Source organism: Ptychodera flava, chromosome 4 (genome assembly GCF_041260155.1).
Source record: "Ptychodera flava strain L36383 chromosome 4, AS_Pfla_20210202, whole genome shotgun sequence".
NCBI classification, from domain to species: Eukaryota; Metazoa; Hemichordata; class Enteropneusta; family Ptychoderidae; genus Ptychodera; species Ptychodera flava.
The window spans coordinates 42,711,581-42,736,994 of record NC_091931.1 but is presented as its reverse complement, the minus strand read 5'-3'; the positions used below and the strand labels follow the sequence as shown (position 1 = coordinate 42,736,994).

The following is a 25,414-nucleotide window of genomic DNA, read 5'->3' as shown; positions in this document are numbered from 1 at the left end:
AGAAATGGCTGCTCGAGCCCATTAAACCAAATCTCGGAATTTCTAGACTTTGTCATAAAAACAATAGTGCAAAGACGACTTACATATGACAGGGACACAAAAATTTCCTTAACTAGTTAGAATCAATAACAATACAAGAAAACTCTCTTCTGGTAACATTAGAAGTGGTATTAACGTAGAAAAACATGTCAAAAATGAAGCCATAAATGCAGCGTTCATAGCGTTGGACTCTGAAACAGTACCAGCCAACTGATACGAAACAAAAAACCCACCAACAACGTACATGCAAGCCTTACTGCTGGTTATTCTGAAACGCAACATATTTTAATTCAACTGAGAAAAATACAAACAAATCTACGGATGCAGCACGGGTTCACCAGAAATAACTGATATCACATACCATGAAACGGAGAAATATTCGTATGGAAAGGTTTAAAAGGCGACATTTTCATGATTTACTAAGAAACAGAACATAAACTTATACAATTCAGAAAATTTGTCGAGGAGTGCAACACCCAGTACCTACGTTCAACTTGGGAATTCATAATCGGACATTCCATCGACAAATCTCATACCTTGACCTTGTGGTCTATCAAATGCCAGAGACACAATCGAGATTTATTTATTTATTTATTTATTTATTTATTTATTTATTTATCTGCCACCAACCTTCAAGTGCTTCATTAAAGGTTAATTACTCAGATATGTTCGCACATGCAACAACAATATGGACTTCATTAAAAAGGTAAATTTCTCAACGCAAAAACTTTAACAACGAGATTACAAAATGAAGGACATAGCTTGTATAAAAAGAAGTTAAAGTAACGTCAGCCATCCTTAATCAACAAAGATAAGGGCAATACAAAAAAGTTGTGTGCACAACCTCATCAAAACCAGCCTAATAAAACAATGTGATAAGAAACTGGAAATGAATGAAGGGCGATTAAACGCATGCCATGGTGTTACAGAAAACCTATAATAACTATGAAAGGAAGAAAAACATACAAGATCTCCTCCTTCAAGCAAAATTCAAACACAAGGAGAGCACAAATGTACGGTCTGAGCAACAATTCTCGCAACAATCAGACCACAACATAACGATCTTAGCATCTCTCTTTGATGAACAATGGCGACCATCAAACTGAGCACGTGGGAATACAAAATCATTCAAGTGACTGAAGAAGAGACCCCACTTTGGCCCGAAACGCCGCTTGGAGGAATTACCAACATAAAACCTTTTTTGTTGGACCAAGGTCACATTACCAGGGTCAAAGTATTATCGGTTCACTGGTTTCTCACCATGTTTCCCTTATCACGAAACCACATTGATATAGTCACAACACAATATCACAAACAAAGGTACAACCAGTGTGTGAAGCCTTCGAATTCATTTCCTTTATATCGATTCGATTTTTAAAACACACACCATTGTTTAATAATAAATAATCTCATAAGAGTTTGTTGCTTGTGTTGAACTTATTGGCTAAGTTTTGGTACATTTATCTTTTATTTTGTGTTTATGGAATATTATTACCAATTGTACCTTAAAACTATCATATTGTCACGTAAATGGGCTATTGTACCAAACAATGTGAACTTCAAAATCGGCCATTTTGTAACTTTTGGTTGCCATTTTGGTTTTATGACGTCATCTCAATGATTGATTTGCATCAATTATATACTTTGTCTGTAATTTGGGGTATTAATTTCAGTTCAGGCGATAAAATGCTGAAAACAGGCTTAATTAACAGTGTTTTAACATTTTTAGACAATGTTACGGCGGACGTTTTGAATTTGGTCGGCCATTTTGGCTTTATGACGTCATCTCAATAATTGATTTGCGTCAATTTCATGTTTGAAGTATAATTGAGAATGTTTGCGTCTGTTAATTTAAAAAAATATGAAAACTGGCTGAATAAACCGTATTTTACCATTTTTAAGCAATATAATGGCGGCCATTTTGAATTTATGACGTTATCGAGCCTTTCCGGTGGCCCAAATTTTTGGAGCAATAGCTAATTTTGATCTACACATATATGTGAACCTCTGTAGCAAATTTGGCACTTTTGTCATCCGTGTAACGATCTTGCTGTTTTTTTGCTAAGCCACCTGACTACTCAGAGTGGTCCCTGAAAGCTGCAAAGACATCTCTGTACAGTCCCTAAAAATTCCAGACAAAAACTGTTGGTTCCTGCCGTTAATATTTTAAGGTTTCAACAGACAGATGATATTGATTACATTTCTTTGCATCTACCAAAAATAGTTCATTTTTAATAGAAGGGCTGAAATAGTTCAGTGATTTTGTAAAATTTTCCAGCATTAATTAGCACACTCACAAGAAAAGGGTAGTTTAATCAAATTTACCAGGTCTCATTTCCTTGTATATGAAACAAATAAATGTACAAGACATATTCTTAATATCTACACAAAAAAAACATACACTACAGCAGAACTGAATTGGGTAGAGGTAGAAGGCCATTTTCCCATCGAAAATTTAAAATTTTATCATGCATCGTTTGGTGAGAATAGTAAATGCCTACAAATCAACCTTGGAAAGGGAATTTGTATTTTGACTTAAACCTAAACAAAATTGACAAATCAGTTACATTTAATGGGTTCTCCTTTCCTGAGCGTGCGAAAAGCTAGACAAAAATGTAAAATTTGTTCGAGATGTATTTGATGATTGTGCAATTATCAATAATTTATGAAATTTGCCCCCGCCTTCACACAAAAACACTGTTAGATTGATGATTTTTAATAGATTATAACAAAATGCTCAAAATCTATAATCACAAAACAGTTCAAATTGTGTTAGATGTACAGTGGACAACAGTCAAAACAAATCTACATCAGAGAAGCTAATTTAAAAGCAAAGATCTCTGCTATTGTCCCTACAATGTATGCAATCTCCTTAATCAAGTTGCTTTTTGAGAGAGTCGATGAAAACAAAAAAATGTCATGTCAAAGTTTTGGTATCAGATTTTGACCAAAATCTTCTGTTTAAAATATTCTCTATGATTCGACTTTAAATAATTCTTTAGTCACAAAAGATTTGATAGTGAACTTGAGTTACCAAAATTTTCTGTTTAAAATATTCTCTATGATTCGACTTTAAATAATTCTTACTGTGGTTTTACGACTTATCCGGACACCAAACTTGCTAATTACCCAGCAACTTCGCTGATGATATTGAGACTTTGATCAGTAATTACCAAAGCACTTTGGTAATTCACCTCAAAGTTGATACTTGATCTGGCTGCAGTAACTCCATGGGTGGCAAAGTGTAAACACAGACGCCGACATCTACAGTGCATGCGGTGATAGCATAAACAAATTTGAGACATGAGTTTGCACTCAAAAGTTTTCAACAGTACACCCATACAAAAAATTGCTGAACAAAGTGATGAATATGGCACAGGACAAATACAACTTGCATTGCAGTAAACCTGCCCACTGCACCAAAAATATTTCTGTAACTTCAATGGACATCATGTTTGATTGAACAGTCCTACTTAAATACTTTTTCCGCTCAATTCGTGCTGATTTAGGCACAATTATTGAACACCACTCAAACTTTCAATCACTTTCCTAAATCGACTTACACCTGAAGAAATTGTAAAGGAAGCTAGAATACAGAAAAGATTTTCAATCTCTCTATCTCCATGAACGGGCATTCCTCGATCACATTTATGCTGATAGACAACCATTGCCAAAAGGCAGCAAAACTCAGCAACGATTCTGAGCTAAACTGACGCAGTATTTCAAATCCCTGCATCGAATGATATTGAAAACACAATCCTATCAGTGACATTTGGTAAAATTTTCACATGAATCATATCTTGAAATAAAAAAAGTGAAAGAAAGACGTCTTGTACTTTGCCGATCAACAGCACAGTGTGAACTGTGAAGTGGCGTCTGCATTGCCTGCACATAAAAGCAACTCAGTATCAAATGGTCTGCATCTTACGAAAACAACAACTGGCAGTGAAAGTTGTTATAGTCACCGGTAAAAACTCTTCACAGATGAAGGATAATTGCTATATTGCTTCAAACCGAATGAAACTGCAGGTTTTATGGGAGGAAAACCAATGGCGGATGCGCGGAGTGGGACTATTCTAGGTGACGGAGACGGAGGGTCATAGGATTATAAATAAACTGGATAATGTAGGATTTTCCTCACAATACTGTAACAGGAATTCCAATGTCCCCTTGTTTTAATGTTAGTAATAGTTTTTCTGCTCTGAAAAGTAATTTAACAAACCCTACCGACCCATTATACTCTCGTAACCTCTCCTCTCCGAAGTTGAGTTTTACATGTAACACGGATGAACAGCACACATGTACATATGTTGGTTTTACTGAGGAATGCTGTTCAGTGGAATGCCAACCTCTGGTCACAAATTAGTTTATGGCACTAGTATGATACTTATCAGTGACTTTGTATACACATTGTGTACCCCATGGAGCACTCATGCAGCCAGATCAAGTATCAAGTTTGAGGTGAATTACCAAAGTGCTTTGGTAATTACTGATCAAAGTCTCGATATCATCAGCGAAGTTGCTGGGTAATTAGCAAGTTTGGTGTCCGGATAAGTCGTAAAACCACGGTAAATCACAAAAGATTTGATAGTGAACTTGAGTTGCCATGACATAAAACACTGGTGCGTATGATAAAGATGAGGTAGGAGCTATCTGTTTGCTACATAGTTGGTTTTATGAATGGACTTGAGGTGCTTTGAAACAGCATTGCTGATTGGCCGAAAGGAATGTTGCAATTGATGAGTCAACTCCATTACACTGTCCTGTCACTCAACCAATAAGTATGCACAAAACCCTACTGGCTTACAGTTGGGATGTGGAATCTTGGATCATTTGGCTGCATCACGATCGATGGTGGGATTTTAGAAACGGATGAACAACCTGTTAAAGAAAAAAACAGTGTCATTGACACTTTGCTCACATTTAGCAAGAGGTGGTAGGACAGAGTTAGTGTAAGTACGATATAGGTTCTATGGGCCTTGGCTTGTAATATTCATAATGTCAAGAGCATTTGAACACATTTTGATGCATCATCCATCAAATACCAATGTGAAGAATGTAATGGTTGGTAACTGTTGCAATGGACACACACACAATGATGCAGCCGGGTACACCGAAATTAGTGATACAATCTACCATACTAGAGTGAAGATGTCCTCTTCTCATATTGTATTGCATGGAATTAATGTAAACAATATTTGGTAATTCATCAAGAAGTAATATTTAAGAAAACAACTTATTTCTGGCTTGGAGGTCTCTGTAAAACATGGTGTGTCTGAGCTACCCTGGTTACAATTCCAGATATCAGCTAAAAAGTGACTAACACATATGACATGAGGTCTACCTACAGTACTTGAACAAATTTAAGAGACAATCTGACCAGAAGTTATTGAGATTTCACAAAGCTTAAACTTTTGCTGTGTCTTTGCATATTTTTGGTAAATGATAACTCCATTGGAACAAATTCCCATTTACATGCATGCATTTACACACCAAATAGCAAGGTGAAATGTGTAGTGCTTTTCAAGTTTTTGATATTAGACCAGGGAATTTAATAATGAGATATTTGGCATTTTTATGAACCAAAACAAGCAAAATTGTCCCCAAACTACAATATTGTAAGTGTTGTCATGATTTTCCAAAACTGATATGGATCATCCTTAAGAACCTTCATATCAAATTTAAAGCAAATAGACAAGCAATTTCAGAGAAGATGAATTTTTTGACTAATGAAATGGAGAAATGCACTAAAAATACAAATATGAACATTTCACCCCAATCTGAACTATACTAAAGTCATCCATAGGCACATGCATATCAAGTTTCAAAGCAATCTGACACACAGTTTCAGAGAAAATGATATTTTTGAGAAAAATTTGCCCCCAAAATACCAATGTAAAAAGTCCACTTTAACTTGAACAAATCTGACTGATGTTACCCATAAGATCACGCATATGAAGTTTCAAAGCATTTGGACAAGTGGTTGCTGAGTAAAAGATTTTTTCTCGAAAAATGGGAAAAAAATGTCCCAAAAATACAAACATGGAAATTTCACTAGAACTTGAACAAACCTAACTAAGGTTATCTGAGGAACCTGCATACCAAGTGTCAACCAAATCTGGTTTATGGTTACAGAATTTTATCAATTTGTATGATTTTTGCCTTGTTGTACCTCATTTGCATATTTTTGACAATAACACATTCATCTCCACCCCTGGGTGCACCTGTACACTAAATACTCATATGGTAATAGTCTTTGATGTGCACCCACCTACTTACCTCCCAATCTTGCTACCTATTGATCTACCACTGACTGACCAACAGACAGCCATACAGACGGACAGACTGATGCAATCAATTACCATACAAGCTTTCATAGATAAACATATACCAAATGTGAGCTAAACTGATAACTAATGAAAGTCCATAAATCTGTCAGATGATCAAAATGTTATGAAACAGGATAGATTTCTGTGGTGAAAGTACAATTCAAAAGCATTCTGTCTTCAGACAATGTTAACCTACCTGTAAAAATCATGCCATTTTTAAGTTCATCTTTTAATATATCAAAAATCTGTCCAACACCCTCTTCACCCTGTCAATAGAATACAAATGTGACTGAGTAAATTTGTCAACAAAATGGAATAAGTGGTGGAAATGTTTTTATTTTCACATGCAAAATGAAATGATGAGGAAAGTTATTGAATGTACTGAATGCAGTACAAGCAAGAAGACTACTGTAACATATAAAATAGGTGGTGCTGTAATTGGTTTAAACATCATTGCAAGTACTTATACAGATAAATTATCAGCATTATTTCTGACTTGAGGTACATAACCAAATAATTCATGAACAATTATATGCGTTTCAAAGATAAGCATATAATTACTATCTATTCTTTGCATAAGAGATTTCCTTTAATTGACGCTTGCATCGCCAGAAGTTGAATGCATATATGTTGGAGTAAAGTTCTTTTGTCTCCATGGTTGAAACACAACAATGTCAGCACAGGCATTTTTATGTATATATTTTCTCTTAACCTTGTAATGCAGTTTTATAGGTCTTGTAAGTCCAGTCTTTAGACAATAAGTACTCTTGGGATCTAAGTGCTGACGTACCGATGTTTCATTTTAATACTCTTCTATTGAAGTCTGTATACAGCACACACTCTCACCTGATAACAGAGCCCATACAAGACAGGACGACCTAAAAACACACATTTTGCACCTAGCGCCAGAGCTTTCAGGACATCACTACCAGTTCTGACACCACTATCGAGGTAGACATCAATCTGATCTCCTACAGCAGCATGAACGGCTGGCAGCATTTCAATCTGAGAATGAATTCACAAGATCATCATATCAAAAACATTGTGCTCTTCACTTTGAGTTTATATGGGTAGGTATATCAATGTTCATCACCATTCAGCAAATTAGCTGCATCATTTGTGTAGAATACTGACAAGCTAAATTACATCTATGGTCCATACACTCAAAGTGGCTAAAAATTCACGGACTTTCATAGACTTTTACTGCAATTTTCAAGGACTTTTGACATCCAAAAATAATTTTTGAGTTACGATTTTTATGATACCTTATATCATTGTCATACATCATTTACAAATTGTTTTTACTATATCATGCCCCTTTCATAATATGACTTTTTGAATATTGAAAGTGGATTACAATTTTCCAGGACTCGCTTTCATTTTCAAGGAATTTCCAAAGACTTTCAAGGAGCATACAAACCCTGCACCTAATACATCAAAAGTGATTGAAGAGTGTTTCATCTTTGTAAACATACAATGACTTGTCAGCTACAAGGAAGTTGGACATACTGGTGCTGGAACGCCATCCATCTGTCTTCCACCCTGGTTTGAGACAATAACACCAAGCACACCGTGTGACACTGCTGTGATGGCATCCTCCGGATTCAAAATACCTTTGATAATCACTGGTAAACTAGTTTTTGAAACAATATCATCTACAACACGCCAACACATGTCCTTTTTTATCATCTGATAACAAAATAAGTAAATTTTGTTTGTATCAAAAACTGTCACAAATTATGAAAGTAATGTTTTTCAGGATATGACAATATCCCATGAAAAAATGCAAAAAATATACATTTTTCTGAAAATTTGAGAGGCCCTCCTCTCATATTTTCTAAGCCTTATCCTGCCAAGTTCATGGGTCAACATCAGTACAAGTTGCTTAAACTTTTGGGGCCGTAAATAATTAAAACATGTGCATGGTAAACGCAATATCTGTGTTTAGGGGGAGGGGATTTGGCTGTATTTTAATTAGCGTGTGCAAAAATCGCACTGTGTTTTTATATCGCGACATCCCGCTACATGTTTTTATGTATCCAAAAATATCTCGCTATATTGTTTGGCATGTACAAGGCCAGTGTGGAACTGGCACTACATCAGCATTCCTTTGACATATATGTGGTACGACTAATAACGAAACAATCATTTTGGATACACTGTTTCATTTCATTCTGTTGGTTGCATCATTGTTTAGTTGGCGCTGAACAAAGATCGGTTATAGAGGGGGTATGCTGGGGGGTTGGGAGCGTATGTGTGATTTCATAGCAACATAATTACCCACTGTAGGTATGTTGACACAGAATGAGGCTTGGTTTGATTTTCGTACTTCCAAACTTTCGTTAAAGGGAGGGGGAGGGGTTAAGGCCAAACACACTCACTTGTGTTAACCGTGCGCATGTTTTAATTATCTACTGCCCCTAAGTGAGGCGTAACAGGTCCAATATGTTGCATTGTAACAAAGACTTGTCAATGTGCATTAGAGACTCCTGAAAACATAATTTTTACTGTAAACTGTACATAATATGAAAAAAAATCTACCATTACATACCATGCCAAGTAGGTGAAAATATGCACTGGTTTTGGGTCAATACTTCTTATTACTGACTCAGCAGATGGGGATGTGATAGGCTTGGCAGGATAAGTGTTTTAATACAACATAAAATATCTATTTGCATCTAACACTTAAAAATATCTTGAAACAGTGAACTCGGTCAGGGGCTATACATTGAAAGATAATTAGAATGCAACGGCTTTTGGAGGATTTTTTCAGCAATCTTCAAGGACTTGTTGAGGATCAAAATACCATTTTCAAGATATCATTTTTACAAGATATCGATTGTATTTATCATTTTACGTTATTATGATATTGTGACCACTCATTTCATAATTTTTGAAAGTTGTGAATGACATAAGTTTTACAGGACTTCCAAGCACTCACTTTCACTCTCAGTGATTTTCAAGGACTTTCTGGGAGCGTGCAGACCCTGTCTACACAGACAGTTTACTTACAGCTCATGGCAAAGTGCTACGAGTACTTGCCATCAATAGCAAGGAAAACGCAGAATGAAAGCTACAGCTTAGCCAGCTCTTTGCTTGAAATGAATTTCTTGTGTAAGATCATCCTTAATTTGAAATTATCATTTTGGTGACTTTGATTGACTGGAAAAATGGGAAAATATGCAAATATTTTACACGCTAAACTTCAGTTTATGGATATGTTGAGAATTCATTCATGGAACTCTGTTAAAGGGTCTTTCAGCCTTTAGGATTTAGCATTTCAAACCCCATGCAATATCTCACATGTAAGTTTATTTGATACATATTGTGTATTTATTATCATCTCTACCATCATCATCAACAAGAGCAAGCAGGGCTTCATAGACTGGCCCAACTGTAGCATTTACTTAAAGGAGTGTGGGTAATTGGCTGTGAGCAAAATACACCAGACTGGTCTAGTGGGCACAAATTCTGTTGACATTTATGATGACATCACAACCAGGCAATGGAAAAGCTCCATCACAATGGTGTTTCATCACATTTTCAAAACCACAAATTCATCAGTTTAATTTTGCACAATTCTCACAATTTTTATTCCAAATGTGTCATGAAGTGGACACCAGCAGACATGGCTATCTGAGTCACACCACAAATGTGTTCTACCCATTTGCCCAGAATAATCTGGGACATTTGTGCGGACAAGACCAGACTGTGGTACTGTAATTGCATTTATAGAATGTCGCACACACACAAACTCCATGGTGTGTCTAAATAGCTTGACCACCAGGAGCCAGGCCAGACCTTCCAACACTACGGGGCACACTCCATCACAAGCAACAGAATTAAAACAGGACAACTTACCTCTATTACTTTATTGATAGGTTTATTATTTAGATTGGCACATCTAGTGGAGGCATCGGTAAATTTTTGGACTCCAATGTTTCGGTGTCCCACACGTCGTCCATCGACCGTGATAACTACAGCTTGGAAACCTGCGTTTTCTGCTCTTGATATTATAGGTAGATGGGCATCATCTTCCAAAGGGGCTACCTGTAGCCAGTTGATGCCAGATGTTGCACACTTTGACACGTCTTCTACAGTTATAGCACCCATCATGGGTACAATATTGATTACTTGTGCATCTGCAGCAGCTGTAGAAAACAACAAACTCAAGATTTCATGATCTCTGATGAGACCATTTTTTGAATCATTCAACAACTTTTCAATGATGAAATCTACTGAACACAATGTGTCATTAACAAGTGACTCTATAGAACAGAAACATCAATGGTTTTACTGTACTCCAGAATAAAAAGGAAGCATCTTGTTGTTCCACGACTTGGTATGTCGAAGGGCAATGTTTGAAAGTTGTTGTGTTTATTTGCCATAGAAATACAATGTATTATGTACATAATGTCAAAAGTAGTGTAATATTTTAAAAAATATACAAAAAAATGTAACAGTGACATTTCTGCAGAAAAGATATTGCTATATAATTATTGGAATGTGATCTATGGCTGGAAACGAGGAAAAGCTTAAGTAAAGCTTGTATTATCTGTTTCCCATTTATCTGTTCAGAAAGTAACCAATCGCAAATACAGAGGGCTTAAACAATAACTTAACAAAGTAAACTTGTAAAATAAACGAACTCTTGCGAGGTAAAATACAGAGTGTTGTACTGACTATAACAGATTGATGTAGAGGACTGATGCAAAACATGAATTATCAGAGAAACAAAAACAAGTAACAAAAATAGTGGCAATGCCACTGTTCGCTCCCATATAGTTATCAAAACAAGCCAACAATTGTATGAAACATGGACATTCATACAGACAGACTGACATACACAGATTGGCACAGAGTGATGACATTGGCCCTCAAGTGTGCCTTGGCCAATGGAGAGTGATAAAGATATAATAAACAGCTGAATGTAATGATAAAATAGTTAAATATAGGCCTACAGGCACTGAAGGTGAATATGTTACAGCAATTTGATTAGTTTCTTTCCCTTTTCTACTTCTGTGATAATTTTCAAGACAATCAATCTGCAAGGCAAGTTTATGTATCGACATCAGACAAATATGTTATCTTTTACAAGCACACAGAAACCTGTTCTTGATTTTTCATTTATAATATTTGACAAGACTGAAATACATAACATGCAACCAATGTTTACATTTTGCCCATACACCAGATACATGGAGAGATTTCAACATACGATCATTAACTCAGAAACCCTACAGGGAAAAGTAAACATCGTTTTCTTCCAGAACAACTGGTGCATCCACATCTGGAACAATTAACAAACTTAACAGGATGATGACACAAGAGATAAAGTTAAGAAATTTAACTGTGGTGAACTTGACTATTCCTTTCAAATCCTTACCTAACTTGACATCTTAAACTAAAATACACTGCATGGTTAATTGTGCACAAAAATACATCTGGGGTGGACCATTTGATAAAGGGGGTGTCTGGAAGATTGATGAGGTACCGTACATTATCTTTTTCATCCAATCAATTGTACTTTCTTTTTTTCCCACTCTCCCACCTTTCCTTTTTGTCAAACCTTCTCTGGCTGATTTTTTATTGACATTTGTTTGGAATTTTTTTCAAAATCTGCCAGAACCCCCTCCCCCAGGATATCAAATGGTCCACCCCTTTGTATTGACCATCTTTGCATGAGATATACAATGACCAGATGGTGGGAAGTGTGTCAACTATTTACAACCTTGATACTCTTAAACATTGAAAAAATTTTTGAACATATTTGTTGGAAACCAAACCTTAAATCACCTAGCAGCTATGTTTTCTAATGATTTTTTAAAGCATTTCAATACCAAATACAGTTTACCATATCAAATGCATACTAAATCACCACATTATATACTCTTAGTTCCAGTAGGTATAAAATTACCCACAAAATCTTAAAAATACAAAATGAAAGATATCCCTGTAAAATTGACATAAAAGTTACCCAAAAAATTCAAAATTTCAGATTTCAACCTAATTTCAATATATTATATTAACATAAACCCTAAGAACCTTTTTACTAAATATAAAAGCAATCAGACTGGTAAATTTGAGAAACAAACTTTTTGACCAAAAATGAGAATAACTGCCCCCAAAAAATACAAATTGCAGATTTAATCCTAATTTCAGTATATCTTATTAACATAAACCCTAGGAACCTGTACACCAAATATCAAAGTATTTTTAGGAGAAAAAATTTTTGACCAAAAAAGGCAAAAATTGCCCCAAAAATATAACATGGGGCCCGGGGGCACCGACGTCCTTTGTACCTCCTTACTGTTTATTAATTGCCATAAATGTGAAATTTGGCAAAAAGTCAAATTGTTTTGACATAAATGAAAGTTATTTGAACTGGTTGGTTACCGCTCCAGCATAAGTTCAAGTGTGGATTCTAAGTATCAACAACCTTGATATGAACCATTGACTAAAAAACATTTGCTTGTTACACTCACCACACTTATACTTAGTATTTGGAGTGTACACCTATCTACAATACAATGATAAAAAGTTTGGACTCTGTAGGTCAACAGTGCATCTTTAATGTATGAGACTAAATAAGCTTACCCCTCAAGTATGTATAGGCCAAAAACAATATTTAATTTTGAATTATGTAGTGCAGGGAAGGACATACAATATGGTGAAAGGCAAACTAAATATAAAAACTGAATATACAATTATATGGAAATGTTGTTTTACAGTCATGAGTATCTGTTGTGTGCCGAGAGACAAATATTAAAATTGAACAGTATCAATGAGTATCTGGTGTGTGCCGAGAGACAAATATTAAATTGGACAGTATCATCCTGACCACAGTTTGTCTGACTGGTTGTTTCCTTCTGATTTCTGACACGGTGATAGGTACAAAATATTATGCTATTCACGATAGTTATACAACATAGCTTGCATTTTGTTCACAGTAGAACTGAGTTTTACATGTAAGATAACTTTCTCGTAAACTGTAAATCCTGGCTTCTGGCAGCTCAAACGTTGCAATACTACATTTTTGATATGATATGAGTGATTTGCACACATTTAGTGACAGTCGATATATTCATAGTATGAGAGTCTACTGTACATTAAAGCATAGTGATGTTGACAACTACATGCATGCCAGTGCACGATTTCAAAGTAGCCAGGAGGAAATTCTAATGGTCTTTTAGTGGAAATATAGGTATTAAACGACAGTGAAACAAACAACATTAGTTATCGTGACCTTGCTAAACTGCAATCTCGGATCATGTATGATCTGATGATCATGCCAAATTACCATGTCGGATTTAGCCCTGCGTACGATGCTGTGTGTTCCGCTACAGCTATTCGCCCCGCTCACCACAGCCCTGCAAAGACCCGTACGTAGGGTCGGTGACTTCAAATCCATTTTGGGACTTGACGTAAAAAGCCAAATTACTGCCGAAATTCAGCGTTCTTGGGCCCAAGTCGTATCCCTGCCCGCCTCAGCTACTCGATCGCTTCCAAAAATGCCAGTCTTTTATTCACTTTTCGTAAATAACCGTCGATGTCGGCAACTCTCTCGCTAGCCCTGCGTACGTACGCAGTGTACGCAGTGCATTCCCTGTGTGCGTTCCTAACACACAGCATCGTACGCAGGGCTAGCGAGAGAGTTGCCGACATTGACGGTTATTAAGTAAAAGATGATGTCAAAATCAATGCACAACTGTCGAAATTACCCAAAATAAGCAACAGAAAACTAAAAGTTATCGCTGTGTCGAAAGGACAGTATATCAACATAAAAAGACGCTAGTTTGTTATGACATGGAGGCGGAGGTGGAAGGACAGAGCATTCCCTCGCTCTCACCCAGCTATTAGTACGGGCCGCCGGTGGGATTGCCTCGCTATTAAAAGCAATGGATTCGCCGGTACTGGGGAGTACGGAGGCCATCATTCTTCAGTCTATCGAAGGAGCGGTTCGTGCCAAAAAATACATGACAGCAATCAAATATACGCTAAAACCTTTAAAACGTCAAAATTCGCAACTGACCGAGAAACATAACTTGTTATGTGCGCATGCGCATATTAAGGGGAGACCCATTTGATTTCGGGGGGGGGGGTATGCAGGAAGTGGGTATGGGAACTTCTTTTTGTTAGAGAGACAGCATTTTTTATTTCAGTCAGACCTGCATCAATTTTTTTTTTCAAATGGAGTAGCAGTGCAATTTTTCAAATTTAAGCCAGTGTTTCACATATCACAGGATGTTTTTATTTATTCATTTTACATTCCAACAAATGACAAACAAAATGGAAAGTCTATTATATATACAACTTTAAATTATAGAACACTTTTTTGGCAAATCAACTGTGATCAGTACTATACCTGCTTTTCTTTAAAACAGTCAATTCCTTCAAGTTCTCAGGGGAGATGTTATCTTTTGTGGTCAGAGAAACAAGGCTCACACATTGTATTTAATTATATTTGTTGTTCCTCGATTTTCATTGTCAACTTGTAATCTTTCCAACATATTTATATTGAGAGAATAATGTATTGGTTTTAACACTAGTTTTTGACTCCTATCTTGTGTTTTAAATTTTCACGATTTAGAGAAGTCAAATAGTCCCATCTAGATATTGCCTATACCATTGAGATATTGCAACAGAAATCCTGAAACATGATTTCTTGGGTCAGAAAAGGGAAGGAAAACATCAAGTGCACTGAGGTGTACAGTAGTGAATGCTTATATCATAAGTGCTGGAAAAAAAACACATAAGAATTACTTGTGGTAAAAACATTTGCGTGCCTTTGGCAGCATGCCAGCAAAGAATACATGAGAATGAAGTTTCCAAAATTTTGCTCATTTCAACAGCATTGTGACAATTCCTTTTTTATTTCTGTCTGTTATGAGAATATTTTTTTCTCAAGCCATTACAGGCTTAATTTTGTCTTTTATTTTACCTGGTGACAATTTTTTTTCCTCGAAATCCTCCATACCCCCCCCCCCCCCCGAAATCAAGTGGTTCTCCCCTAAGTGAGCCCCTGACCTATACGGGCCAGTGGATTACTTCCTCAGTAGAACTGATATGCCTGCCAGTACCGGTGTTTATCGCCTACGGAGGCCATCATTCTTCAGTCGATCAAAGGCGCCTTTCGTACCAAAAAATACACGACAGCTGCAAAAGTGCATCACTGTCAACTTCATAACTATAGAACATGTTGAAATACACAGTGAAACGTTCACAATGTAAAAAATGTGCCAATACCGAGAAACAAGATGGCGTCAGTTTCGATTCTTCAACTCAGATTTTGTCCTACAGTTGTGCGCATGCGCAGACGGTAGCTTTAGCGAAAGTGAGGCAAAATCAAGTAAATATAAAATAAAATGGATAAAAATATTTTTTTTAAATAATGTAAGGCATGTATCACCAAATTTTGAACATTTCTGACAGTATTTCAACTATACGAACACCCATGACAAACATCACAATAATCAAATCAGTGGTTTTGAGGAAAAGTGAAATAGTGGTTTTCAGAAAAAGCTAAAAAAGTGACTTTAAAATGATTCAATCAAAAAAAGAAAAAAGACCTTTTGAGATACATGCCCAAGTGACCACCAGACCAAATTTCAGAAAAAGTTACTGAAGCGTTTCTGAGATACCTGCGTCCACAGCATACGGCCCACTATGTTGGCCGTATTGGGCCGCGCCATCACATTAGTACCTTGTGCCCACAGGGCACAAAGTACTAACAATTGTCAGTTTCAACCTAACTTCAATACATAATATTGAGATAAATCTTAGATACCTGTATACCAAATATCAAAGCTATCAGATCAGTAGTTTTTGGATAAAAAAAATTTTGACCAAAAATTGGGAAAATTGCCCCAAAATTACAAATATGATAATATCAATACAATTTGTACAAACTTGACTGACATCATCCTGAGGAACATGACTATTAACTTTCAAAGCGATCAGACGAGCGATTTCAGAGAACAAGATTTTTTGACTAAAAACAGAAAAAAATACCCTAAAAATACAAACATGCAAATTTCACCCAAATTTCTGCACATATAATTTAGAATACCTAAAGGAATCTACATACTAAGTTTCAACCCAATCTGACTGACGCTTACGGAGTTTTAGCCATTTGCAGGATTTTTGCTTTTTTCACCTCATTTGCATATTTTTGGCACTGACATGTTCATTTGAACAAATTCACATCTCCACCAAATACTAAGACAGCAGCTGTTGCGGTTTAGGAGTTTTTGATCTGGACGGACTAACAGACATACGCACATGCATACATACATACATACATACATACACACACACAGACGCCATTTTGCCACCTTATAAGAGTACCTCCCATTTGCATATATACATATGCATATATGGGAGCTAAAAATAAACAGAATAAAATGTAACAAGGTAAATTTGGTGGATCACTGATTGATAATCAAGTAGTCTTTAAATTTCGCTTTGAAGCCATTTCTATTAGATATGTTACTGATATCATGTGGTATCTCATTCCATATTTTGCCACTGTGATAGTCAAAGGAAATTTACCCAAAGTGTATTTCCTTCTAGGGATTAGAACATCCCTATTTGTAATTGATCTTGTTTGGAAATGGTGTTATGAAAGAGATCATGAATAAATGTACAGAGTTGGTATTTCAACTGGCTTTATATGTCAAGACTACCGAGAGATTGAAAAAGTGGTCTACTGTGAGTAAAAGAATCTTTAAAAACATAGGGTCAAAGTCCCTGAAGCTACTATAGACATGGATACAAAATTAAGTATTTCCTGACTGTATGAAATTATCTCACTAAGGTCATCCTAGGGACCTGTAAACCAAATATTAAAGCTGTCTGACCAGCGGTTTTGAGAAAACAAGCGACTCAACAGTTGACAGAGTTATGTAGAGAATAACTTTTTGTTACACATGTATTGATGAAGAAGGTGGATATCTTTGATAGCTCATTTCAGGATGGCCTGACCAAACATGGCAAAATTAGCTGCAAAAATACAAAATTTAGGATTTCATCATAATTTCAATATATTACATTAAGATAAAGCCTAGGAACCTGTATACCAAATATCAAAGCTATAAGACGAGTAACTCTTGAGAAACGAATATTTTGACCAAAAATGGCAAAAATTGACCCAAGAATACAAAAATTGAAGATTTCATCAAATTTCAATAATATCACACTGAGACAACCTCTATGAACCTGTATACCAAATATCAAAGGCATCAGACAAGTAGTTTTTGAGAAACACATTTTTTGACCAAAAATGGCAAAAATTGCACCAAAAAATACAAAATTGCAGATTTCATCATATATTCAATATATCATATTTAGTTCATCTGTAGGAACCTGTATACCAAATATCAAAGCTGTGAGACGAGCGGTTTTGATGAAATAAAGTTTTGACCAAAAATGACAAAAAAATTCCTTAAAAATACAGATTTGCATATTTCATCACAATTTGAAGAAATCTAAGTTGGGTTATCCCTAGGGACCTGTATACCAAATAACAAAGCTGTCTGACCAGTGGTTATATAGAAGAAGATTTTTTACCAAAAACGCCTTTTTGGCACTAATTTGCATATTTTCAACAATATCAAAAAATTAAAAAAAGATTTTCTCATAATCATATTTTTCATCTACACAACAAATATCAAATCTGTAAGTACTGCGGTTCTCAAGATATTTGAGTGGACTGACGCCTCACAAACGGACATACATACAAACATACAGACTGATGCCGGACGGATACCCATCCCAATAGCTTCTATAGACTATAGTCTATAGTAGCTAACAAGTGATACGAACAAGTTTCTTTTGTGCCTTATAAACTGAATCAAGAGATGAGCGAAAGGTACTGCCTCATATTTCTAAACAGTATGAAATACCGGTATGTGGGAGCTAGAATAAGAGCATTGTAAAGGAGTAACAGAGTGGATTTGGGGAGATAATGCCTTAGTTTGGAAATAATACCAATCTGGGGAACAATTTTATCAAGAGCCTTCTTAATCTGCGGTTTCAATGTAATATTTTTATCAATGTCAACTCCTAGATAACTGGTATTGTCGACTGCTTCCAGTAAAACATTATTAATACATAACTGACCTTATTTTATGGATTGTAACGAGATGAAAGAAACATGTAGTTGGTTTTGGAGTAGTAATTGTCAGCTTGTTGGCATTGCACCAATTTCGTGTGATGATGGTACAAACAAACACGTGTACTTAGTGCATATAAGAATACACATACTTCATACGTGTTTGTGCATGTGGTTGTGTTTGTACTGAGGTCCATTTGAATTCCAGGTTACACCCATTCTTGAAAGCCATCGAGACATGTCAACTAATGCTTCATTTTAGCAATTTTAATACCGTATTAGTTGGACATCTATGTAAAGTCAATATCTACTGCAATGAATCATTTGAACTACAAGAATCATGTATGGTCATCATGTTGAATAAAACAGAGTGACAGATGAAAATGGGAAAAACCTGCAGTTACCGACATGTACCTTGTGCAACGCATCGGTCTCCATCAGGCCAAAGAAAACTACGCATGCCTGTTGGAGCAATTCCTATGGGAAGATTGACTACTCTGTCTAGGATTTGAGTTTGGAGGTCCACATGGAGAATTGGATGCAAGATTCGTGTCATAAGACATATCCTGTGAGAGAGAGAGAGAGAGAGAGAGAGAGAGAGAGAGAGAGAGAGAGAGAGAGAGAGAGAGAGAGAGAGAGTGAGAGAGAGAGAGAGAGAGAGAGAGAGAGAGAGAGAGAGAGAGAGAGAGAGAGAGAGAGAGAGAGAGAGAGAGAGGAAAGACAGTAAGAAAGGGTGATGGAGGAGGAAAGGGAAGGATTGGGATCAAGGGAAAATGAATGTTAAAGCATATAATTAAACTTGAAAACTTCCTAAGATGAAGAACATCCTATGCATTCTGATCTAAAATATATAAATAACCAATAGAGATGGACCATAACTGGATTAAAACAAGCTTTGTAGTTGCTGCAGTTCCGTAGCCCACAATTTCCTTGGCAATTTGGGGAGGGGGAAAAGGTGGGGCCCACCTTTCCCCACCACCCAAAATGGCCAGGGAAAGTTGTGGGCCATGTATTAACTGCAGTGAGTTCTGTAGTAGCATCCTTCTCAATGTTATAATTACATGTATTTAGTTCATATCACTCACTCAGCATAACTCATGGATGCTTTTCCCCAATGCCTGTGCACTACTTGACTTTGGCTGTTTACTTCTACATTTTATACATCTACTTTCCATCAAAGTGGGTGATTAACAAATCTAACCTCATACCCATGTGATGCAGGTCATCAAAAGGTCCACCTCGCGTGATGCGGGTCGTCAAAAGGTCAACCCCGCTGTGATGCAGGTCATCAAAATTAGCTGCGTTTTCACAGCCAGCAAACAATAAACTGCTGTAATCTAAATAGAGAATTGCTTTTCCTTACCTCTTAAATGCATCGGCATTTCTTGGAATTGTGGAGTGACAGCCAGCACCGCCACTATAGTAATCAAGTAAGCCTTCCGGTATTGTCTCTCTGGCATACTTTTCATAGTCAGAAAGAAATCTCATTTTCCGTCTGCAAGTTGGATAAAACACACGTTTACTGCATTCAATAAAACTCTGTTTGATGGAAATAATTTTGTAAATGAAGATGAGGGACTCAAATAACACTGGAAAACGTCTAAGTGAATAGGAAAAGGCAAACAAAACTTACTTCCGATTCATCCACCCGTACCTGCTTTCCTTGGGTTTGAAGAAATACGATGAAAGTTTGTAAACAACGACAGCTACCACTAATGTGAGGAGCACGCTGCTGGTGCCATTTGAAAAGACGTATTGCTGCCCTGCATCTGTCATAGCGTAGATTTTGATCGGTGGATGAATCTAGTTTGTAAGATAAACTAAAAAAATCTTGTCCACAAACTGAACAGAGACTTGTGGACAAGAAGGTAGACAGCGTAAATGAGCACTTGTTGGCAAGTTGGACGGTTGAAAGGTTACCCAGTTTTGGCACGACGCCCTCACAGGTTACCTTACTAAATATGCTTACATGGATATGCTGTGACAGTGGAATACATAGGGGTGGACCATTTGATAATTGGGGGGAAGGGGAGAGTACGCGTTATGCCTGGAAGACTTTTGAACCAAAATTTTCCCAGCAGATATTAGTGAAGAAAATTCAGCCATAGATGGCTTGACAAAAAGCAGACGGTAAACATTAACGAGAGGAAAAACTACAAGGAACCATAGAGAACACTTCACATATATTTGTAATTTCATTCATTTCTCAGGTTTGACCAACCCATCTCTAAATTAGAAATTCAAAAAGCCGTCAGTGCTTTAAAGAATTGGAAAGCCCCAGGTACGGATAAAATATCAAATGAAATGATAAAAGCAAGTAGACAAGTATTGATTATTAATAAACAAATCCAACACTCTTCTCAGCATAATCTTAACTAGCAGTCACTTTCCTAATGCATGAAATACAGGCATTATTGTACGGATATATAAAAAGGGGACAAGAATGTCCTGAGAAATTACAGAGGGATAACACTGATTAAAGTACTATTAGTAAACTTTTTACTTCGGTTCTAAAGCAAAGACTAAATCACTCATATTAAAAATGAAAACCTTATAATTAGGGAATAAATTGGCTTTATGCCAGAGTTTAGTACATGTGATCATATCTTTGTTTTAAAACAATTACTTATAAAATATCTGAGTAAAGCAAAATATATTTTTGGCTGTTTCATAGACTTTCAGAAAGCCTTTGATTCAATTTAGCATGTGGGGCTTCTATACACAAATTAATAAAGTGTGGACTATCACAGGGAAATTTTATAACGTCATATAAAGTCAATCTTTTTAAATTCCAAGGGTTGTATTAGGGTGAAAGAGGGACTCACTGAACAGTTTCCCGTGGAGAGAGGAATAAGGCAAGGTGATGACTTAAGCCTACTGCTTTTTAATCTATATATTAATGATATAAAAGATTCACTTGACTCAGATAGCAATGGCCAACCAACTACTTTTATATGCAGATGACTTCTACTATCTGACACACCTACGGGGTATTATGCTGTATGTTCATTAGGGCATTATTGTGAAAATGGCATTTAGGCATAAACATTCTTAAATCAAAAATCATGGTTTTCAACAAATTGGGGAAACTTTTAAACAATACTATACATGGTAATGAGTTGGAAAATGTGTCAACATATACTTACAGGTCTTTCAGGTTGACCGTTTACACTTGCATGTTCATCACACGTTTTCTTCTAAAGTATGTACAGAATTTGTTGATAAGCCAGACGACAGACTCTCAATTTGCAGACATCAAGATATTTCTGACATATATCTCTGATGTATTAAAGTACCATGTCTGGAGGGCACGCCGAAAAATATTAAACATCCAGATACCTATTATGTCTGATATATGAAAGTCATGCGGCTGAAGGGAGTGCTGAAAAAGATGTCTGATATTTTAAAGTAATGTGCCAAAAGGGCGCACTGAAATATATGTCTGATAAAGGGCGCGCTGAAAAATGCAACTAAATGATGAAATTTGTGGCTGGCATGAAACATTTTAGGCAAGTATGAGCCCATGTTAAAATTAAAAAAAACACTGATCCCCTATTGAGCATTTCAAAAATATGGTGACCCCCAATTACCAGTCAACCAGATGTGGACTGAATGTGCTCACGTGGTTTACAACAGTTTCATTACATAGTAGTACACTTCACAGAACAATAAGATATCTGTCAGATCATTATGTGTAGCAGGTTTCATCACCTTTCACATAGTACTCTCAGAGTTAAATCACTAATTACAAAACTTCATTTAACGTGCAAATGAGCTGTTTATTTACTTGACACTGCTCAATGCTTCATGGGACAAATAAATATCAAGCAGATCAACATCTGTAGCTCGTTTCATCAAATTTGCTATAATTTCAGAGTTATATCACTAATTAAATGCGCAAATTAGCCCTTAATTAACTTCACACTACTAAATGCTTCACAACACAGACAGATATCTGTTGGATCAGTACCTGCAGTAGATTTCACCATATTTGGTGCAGTTATTTCGGAGTTATATGAATAATTACAAATCTTCATTAAATATGCAAATGAGCTATTTATTAACTTGACACTGACCAATGCTTCTCAGTACAGTTAGATATCTATCAGATCAATATCTGTAGCAGGTATCATCAAATTTGGTGTAGGAATTTTGGAGATATATCACTAATTACAAAGGTTATTAAATATGCAAATGAGCAGATAATTGACATGATACTCAAAGTATCATCAAAACATTCTGACATTGTCATCAGTGAAAAGTTTCATGAAATTTTGTGCAGTATTTCTTGATATATGTTGACACTGTCATACTGTCTCCATAGGAAACCATTCTATGAAAAAAAATGATATTTCATAACTTCATTAATATGCATGCCACACTAACCAAAATGTAATCAGTTCTCGCAATTAGCATACAGTACCTGTCTACCATATCTGACTTGAATCTGTTCCAGCATTTTTGAGTTATCGTGTAAACAGACAGACAGATAGACACACACACACACACTCACACACACATACAGACAGACATACAGACATCGCTACAACATTACCTCATGTGTGTGAACACATGAGCTAAAATGAAAAATAAAAGGTCTGTTTTCAGAACCTTTTGTTCAAGTAAGATTAAATCACTTCATATCAAACATTTATAAACATGGAATTCACATCTATGCATATACCAGATATGAACTGAAAATGTTCACGTTTAATTGTATATTGCAGTTGTGTGTAAATTTAAACATTTGGCACGTTTGCAACTTCATTGAAAGTATTATGATCAACATAATGAACAATATTCACCACAGATTAATTCTAAAGGTCATAAAGTATACAAATATGTAATTAGCTGAAATAAAAATACTGTCGTTGTATCACCATTTAAATAGCAAGTGTAATTGCCTTTGGTCAAGTCCTTCAAGCTTAGTATGCAAAACTGTTAAAGCTCATTAGATATGCAAATTATAAATAGCCTGACATGAAAATACAAAATGACTTTTAATATTGTTTTAACCTTGTATCATCAATGTACATAGAATGTTTCACCAACTTTGATAAAGTAAATCCTGGTATATATCCCGAATAAGGAAAGTTCATTAAATATGCAAATTAGGAATTGGCTGAAGTAAAAATGCTTAATGACTTTGAATAATGTTGTATCGAGGTATCTTCAATCTATCGTCAACTTTGGTTGAGTCAGTCAAGATATATATCCTTAGAAAGTTCATTAAATGTGCAAATTAGGTAGATAGCAAGTTTCGTCAACTTTGGTGGAGTCGATTCAGAAAAATATCACTAATCAGGAAAGTTCATTAAATATGCAAATTATGAATTGGCCCGAGTAGAAAAGCTTAATGACTTTGAATAATGTTGTATCACAGTAGGCTTGAATGTACATAGCAAGTTTTGTAAACTTTAGTCGAATCAATCAAGATATTTATCCTTAATCAGGAAAGTTCATTAAATATGCAAATTAGAAATTGATCGAAGTAAAAATGCTTAATAACTTTCAATAATTTATATCAAAGTATCTTCAATGTATATTGCAAGTTTTGTCAACTTTGGTAAACTCAGTTGTATATCCCTAATTAGAAAAGTTCATTAAATATGCAAATTAGAAATTGCCTGAGGTAAAAATGATTAACAACTTTCAATAATGTTCTATCATAGTATCTTCAATATACATACCATCTTTGGTCAAGTCAATTCAGCTATATATCCCTAATTAGGAAAGTTCATTGAATATCTTCATGTCTTATCTTCATTCTTTCACGTCACCCCTTAATACCTTTCACGGCTGATATATCCTGATGTGATCAACATTTGTAGCAAATCTATCAAATTGTGAGAAGTCGTTCTCAATGTAGATCCGTTTTTTCTAAAATCATTAATTATGCAAATGAGCAAAATGTATGCAAGCCACACCCACCAAAAACTAATCAGTTCTTGCTATTTGCAAACTTAATCCACGTACCAGATTTGATTTTGATCTTATGAGCCGTTTTTGAGATATTGGGTCAACAGACAGAGAGAAACACACAGACATCGCTGCGACATAAGCTCACATGTGTTACACGTGAGCTAAAAACAGGGTGACCCCAATGAATCCACTGGCCCCCTCCTCCCAGGCCAAAGAAACTGACCAGTCCCTAAACTAAACATTTGTAAAAACACTGTGACATTCAGGGACACACAAGACCTTACAAACATTTTTTCAAGAACAGACAAATCATCATTTTGTGAGTTTTTACTCTCTACGATTTTCGGGAAAATATTTAGCTGATGCCGATTGTTTCATGGCTGAACATTTCCCTGAATTGATGTAGCCCTCTTAGCTTTTTATCGGATTGAAATCTACCAATGTGTCAAGGTTCTTCATTGAACCAGATATGAACTGAAAATGCTAACGTGTTTAATTATATATTGCAGTTATGTGTAAATTTGAACCTTTGCCACATGTTTGCAACTTCATTGAAAGTATTATGATCAACATAATGAACAATATTCACCACCGATTAATTCTAAAAGATCATGAAGTATACAAATATGTAATTAGCTGAAATGAAAATATTAAAGTTCTTTGACTGCTGTCATTGTATCCACCACTTTATATAGCAAGTGTAATTACCTTTGGCCAAGTCCTTCAAGCCATATATGCCTAATTGTGAAAGCTCATTAGATATGCAAATTATAAATTAGCTGACATGAAAATGTGAAATGACTTTTGATATTGTTTTAAACTGGTATTATCATCAATGTACATAGCATGTTTTGCCAACTTTGATCAAGTGAATCTCAGAGGAAAGATCATCGAAAATGCAAATTAGGAATTGGCTGAAGAAAAATTGCTTAATGACTTTCAATAATGCTGTATCATAGTATCTTTAATGTGTATAGCAAGTTTCATCAACTTTGGTCCAGTCAATTCAGAT

General features: G+C 35.8%; 1 protein-coding gene across 4 annotated transcripts; it reads right to left on the bottom strand.

Annotated features, from left to right (window-relative positions):
* Positions 1-4,047: 4,047 nt before the first annotated feature.
* LOC139131830 (2-Hydroxyacid oxidase 2-like) lies at positions 4,048-20,411 on the bottom strand. 4 transcript variants are annotated; one of them, XM_070698113.1, is made up of 8 exons: positions 20,135-20,411; positions 19,844-19,975; positions 18,895-19,046; positions 10,230-10,519; positions 7,878-8,057; positions 7,215-7,373; positions 6,565-6,634; positions 4,048-4,920 (listed from the first exon to the last, which is right to left on the bottom strand). In XM_070698113.1, exons 1-8 carry the CDS (start codon positions 20,254-20,256, stop codon positions 4,835-4,837), a joined length of 1,191 nt encoding a protein of 396 aa, XP_070554214.1. In that variant the 5' UTR covers positions 20,257-20,411; the 3' UTR covers positions 4,048-4,834. The 4 variants fall into 4 exon arrangements, with proteins under 4 accessions (XP_070554214.1, XP_070554213.1, XP_070554215.1 ...); XM_070698112.1 differs by having other exon boundaries at positions 20,114-20,410; XM_070698114.1 differs by lacking the exon at positions 7,878-8,057 and having other exon boundaries at positions 20,114-20,410.
* Positions 20,412-25,414: the final 5,003 nt, after the last annotated feature.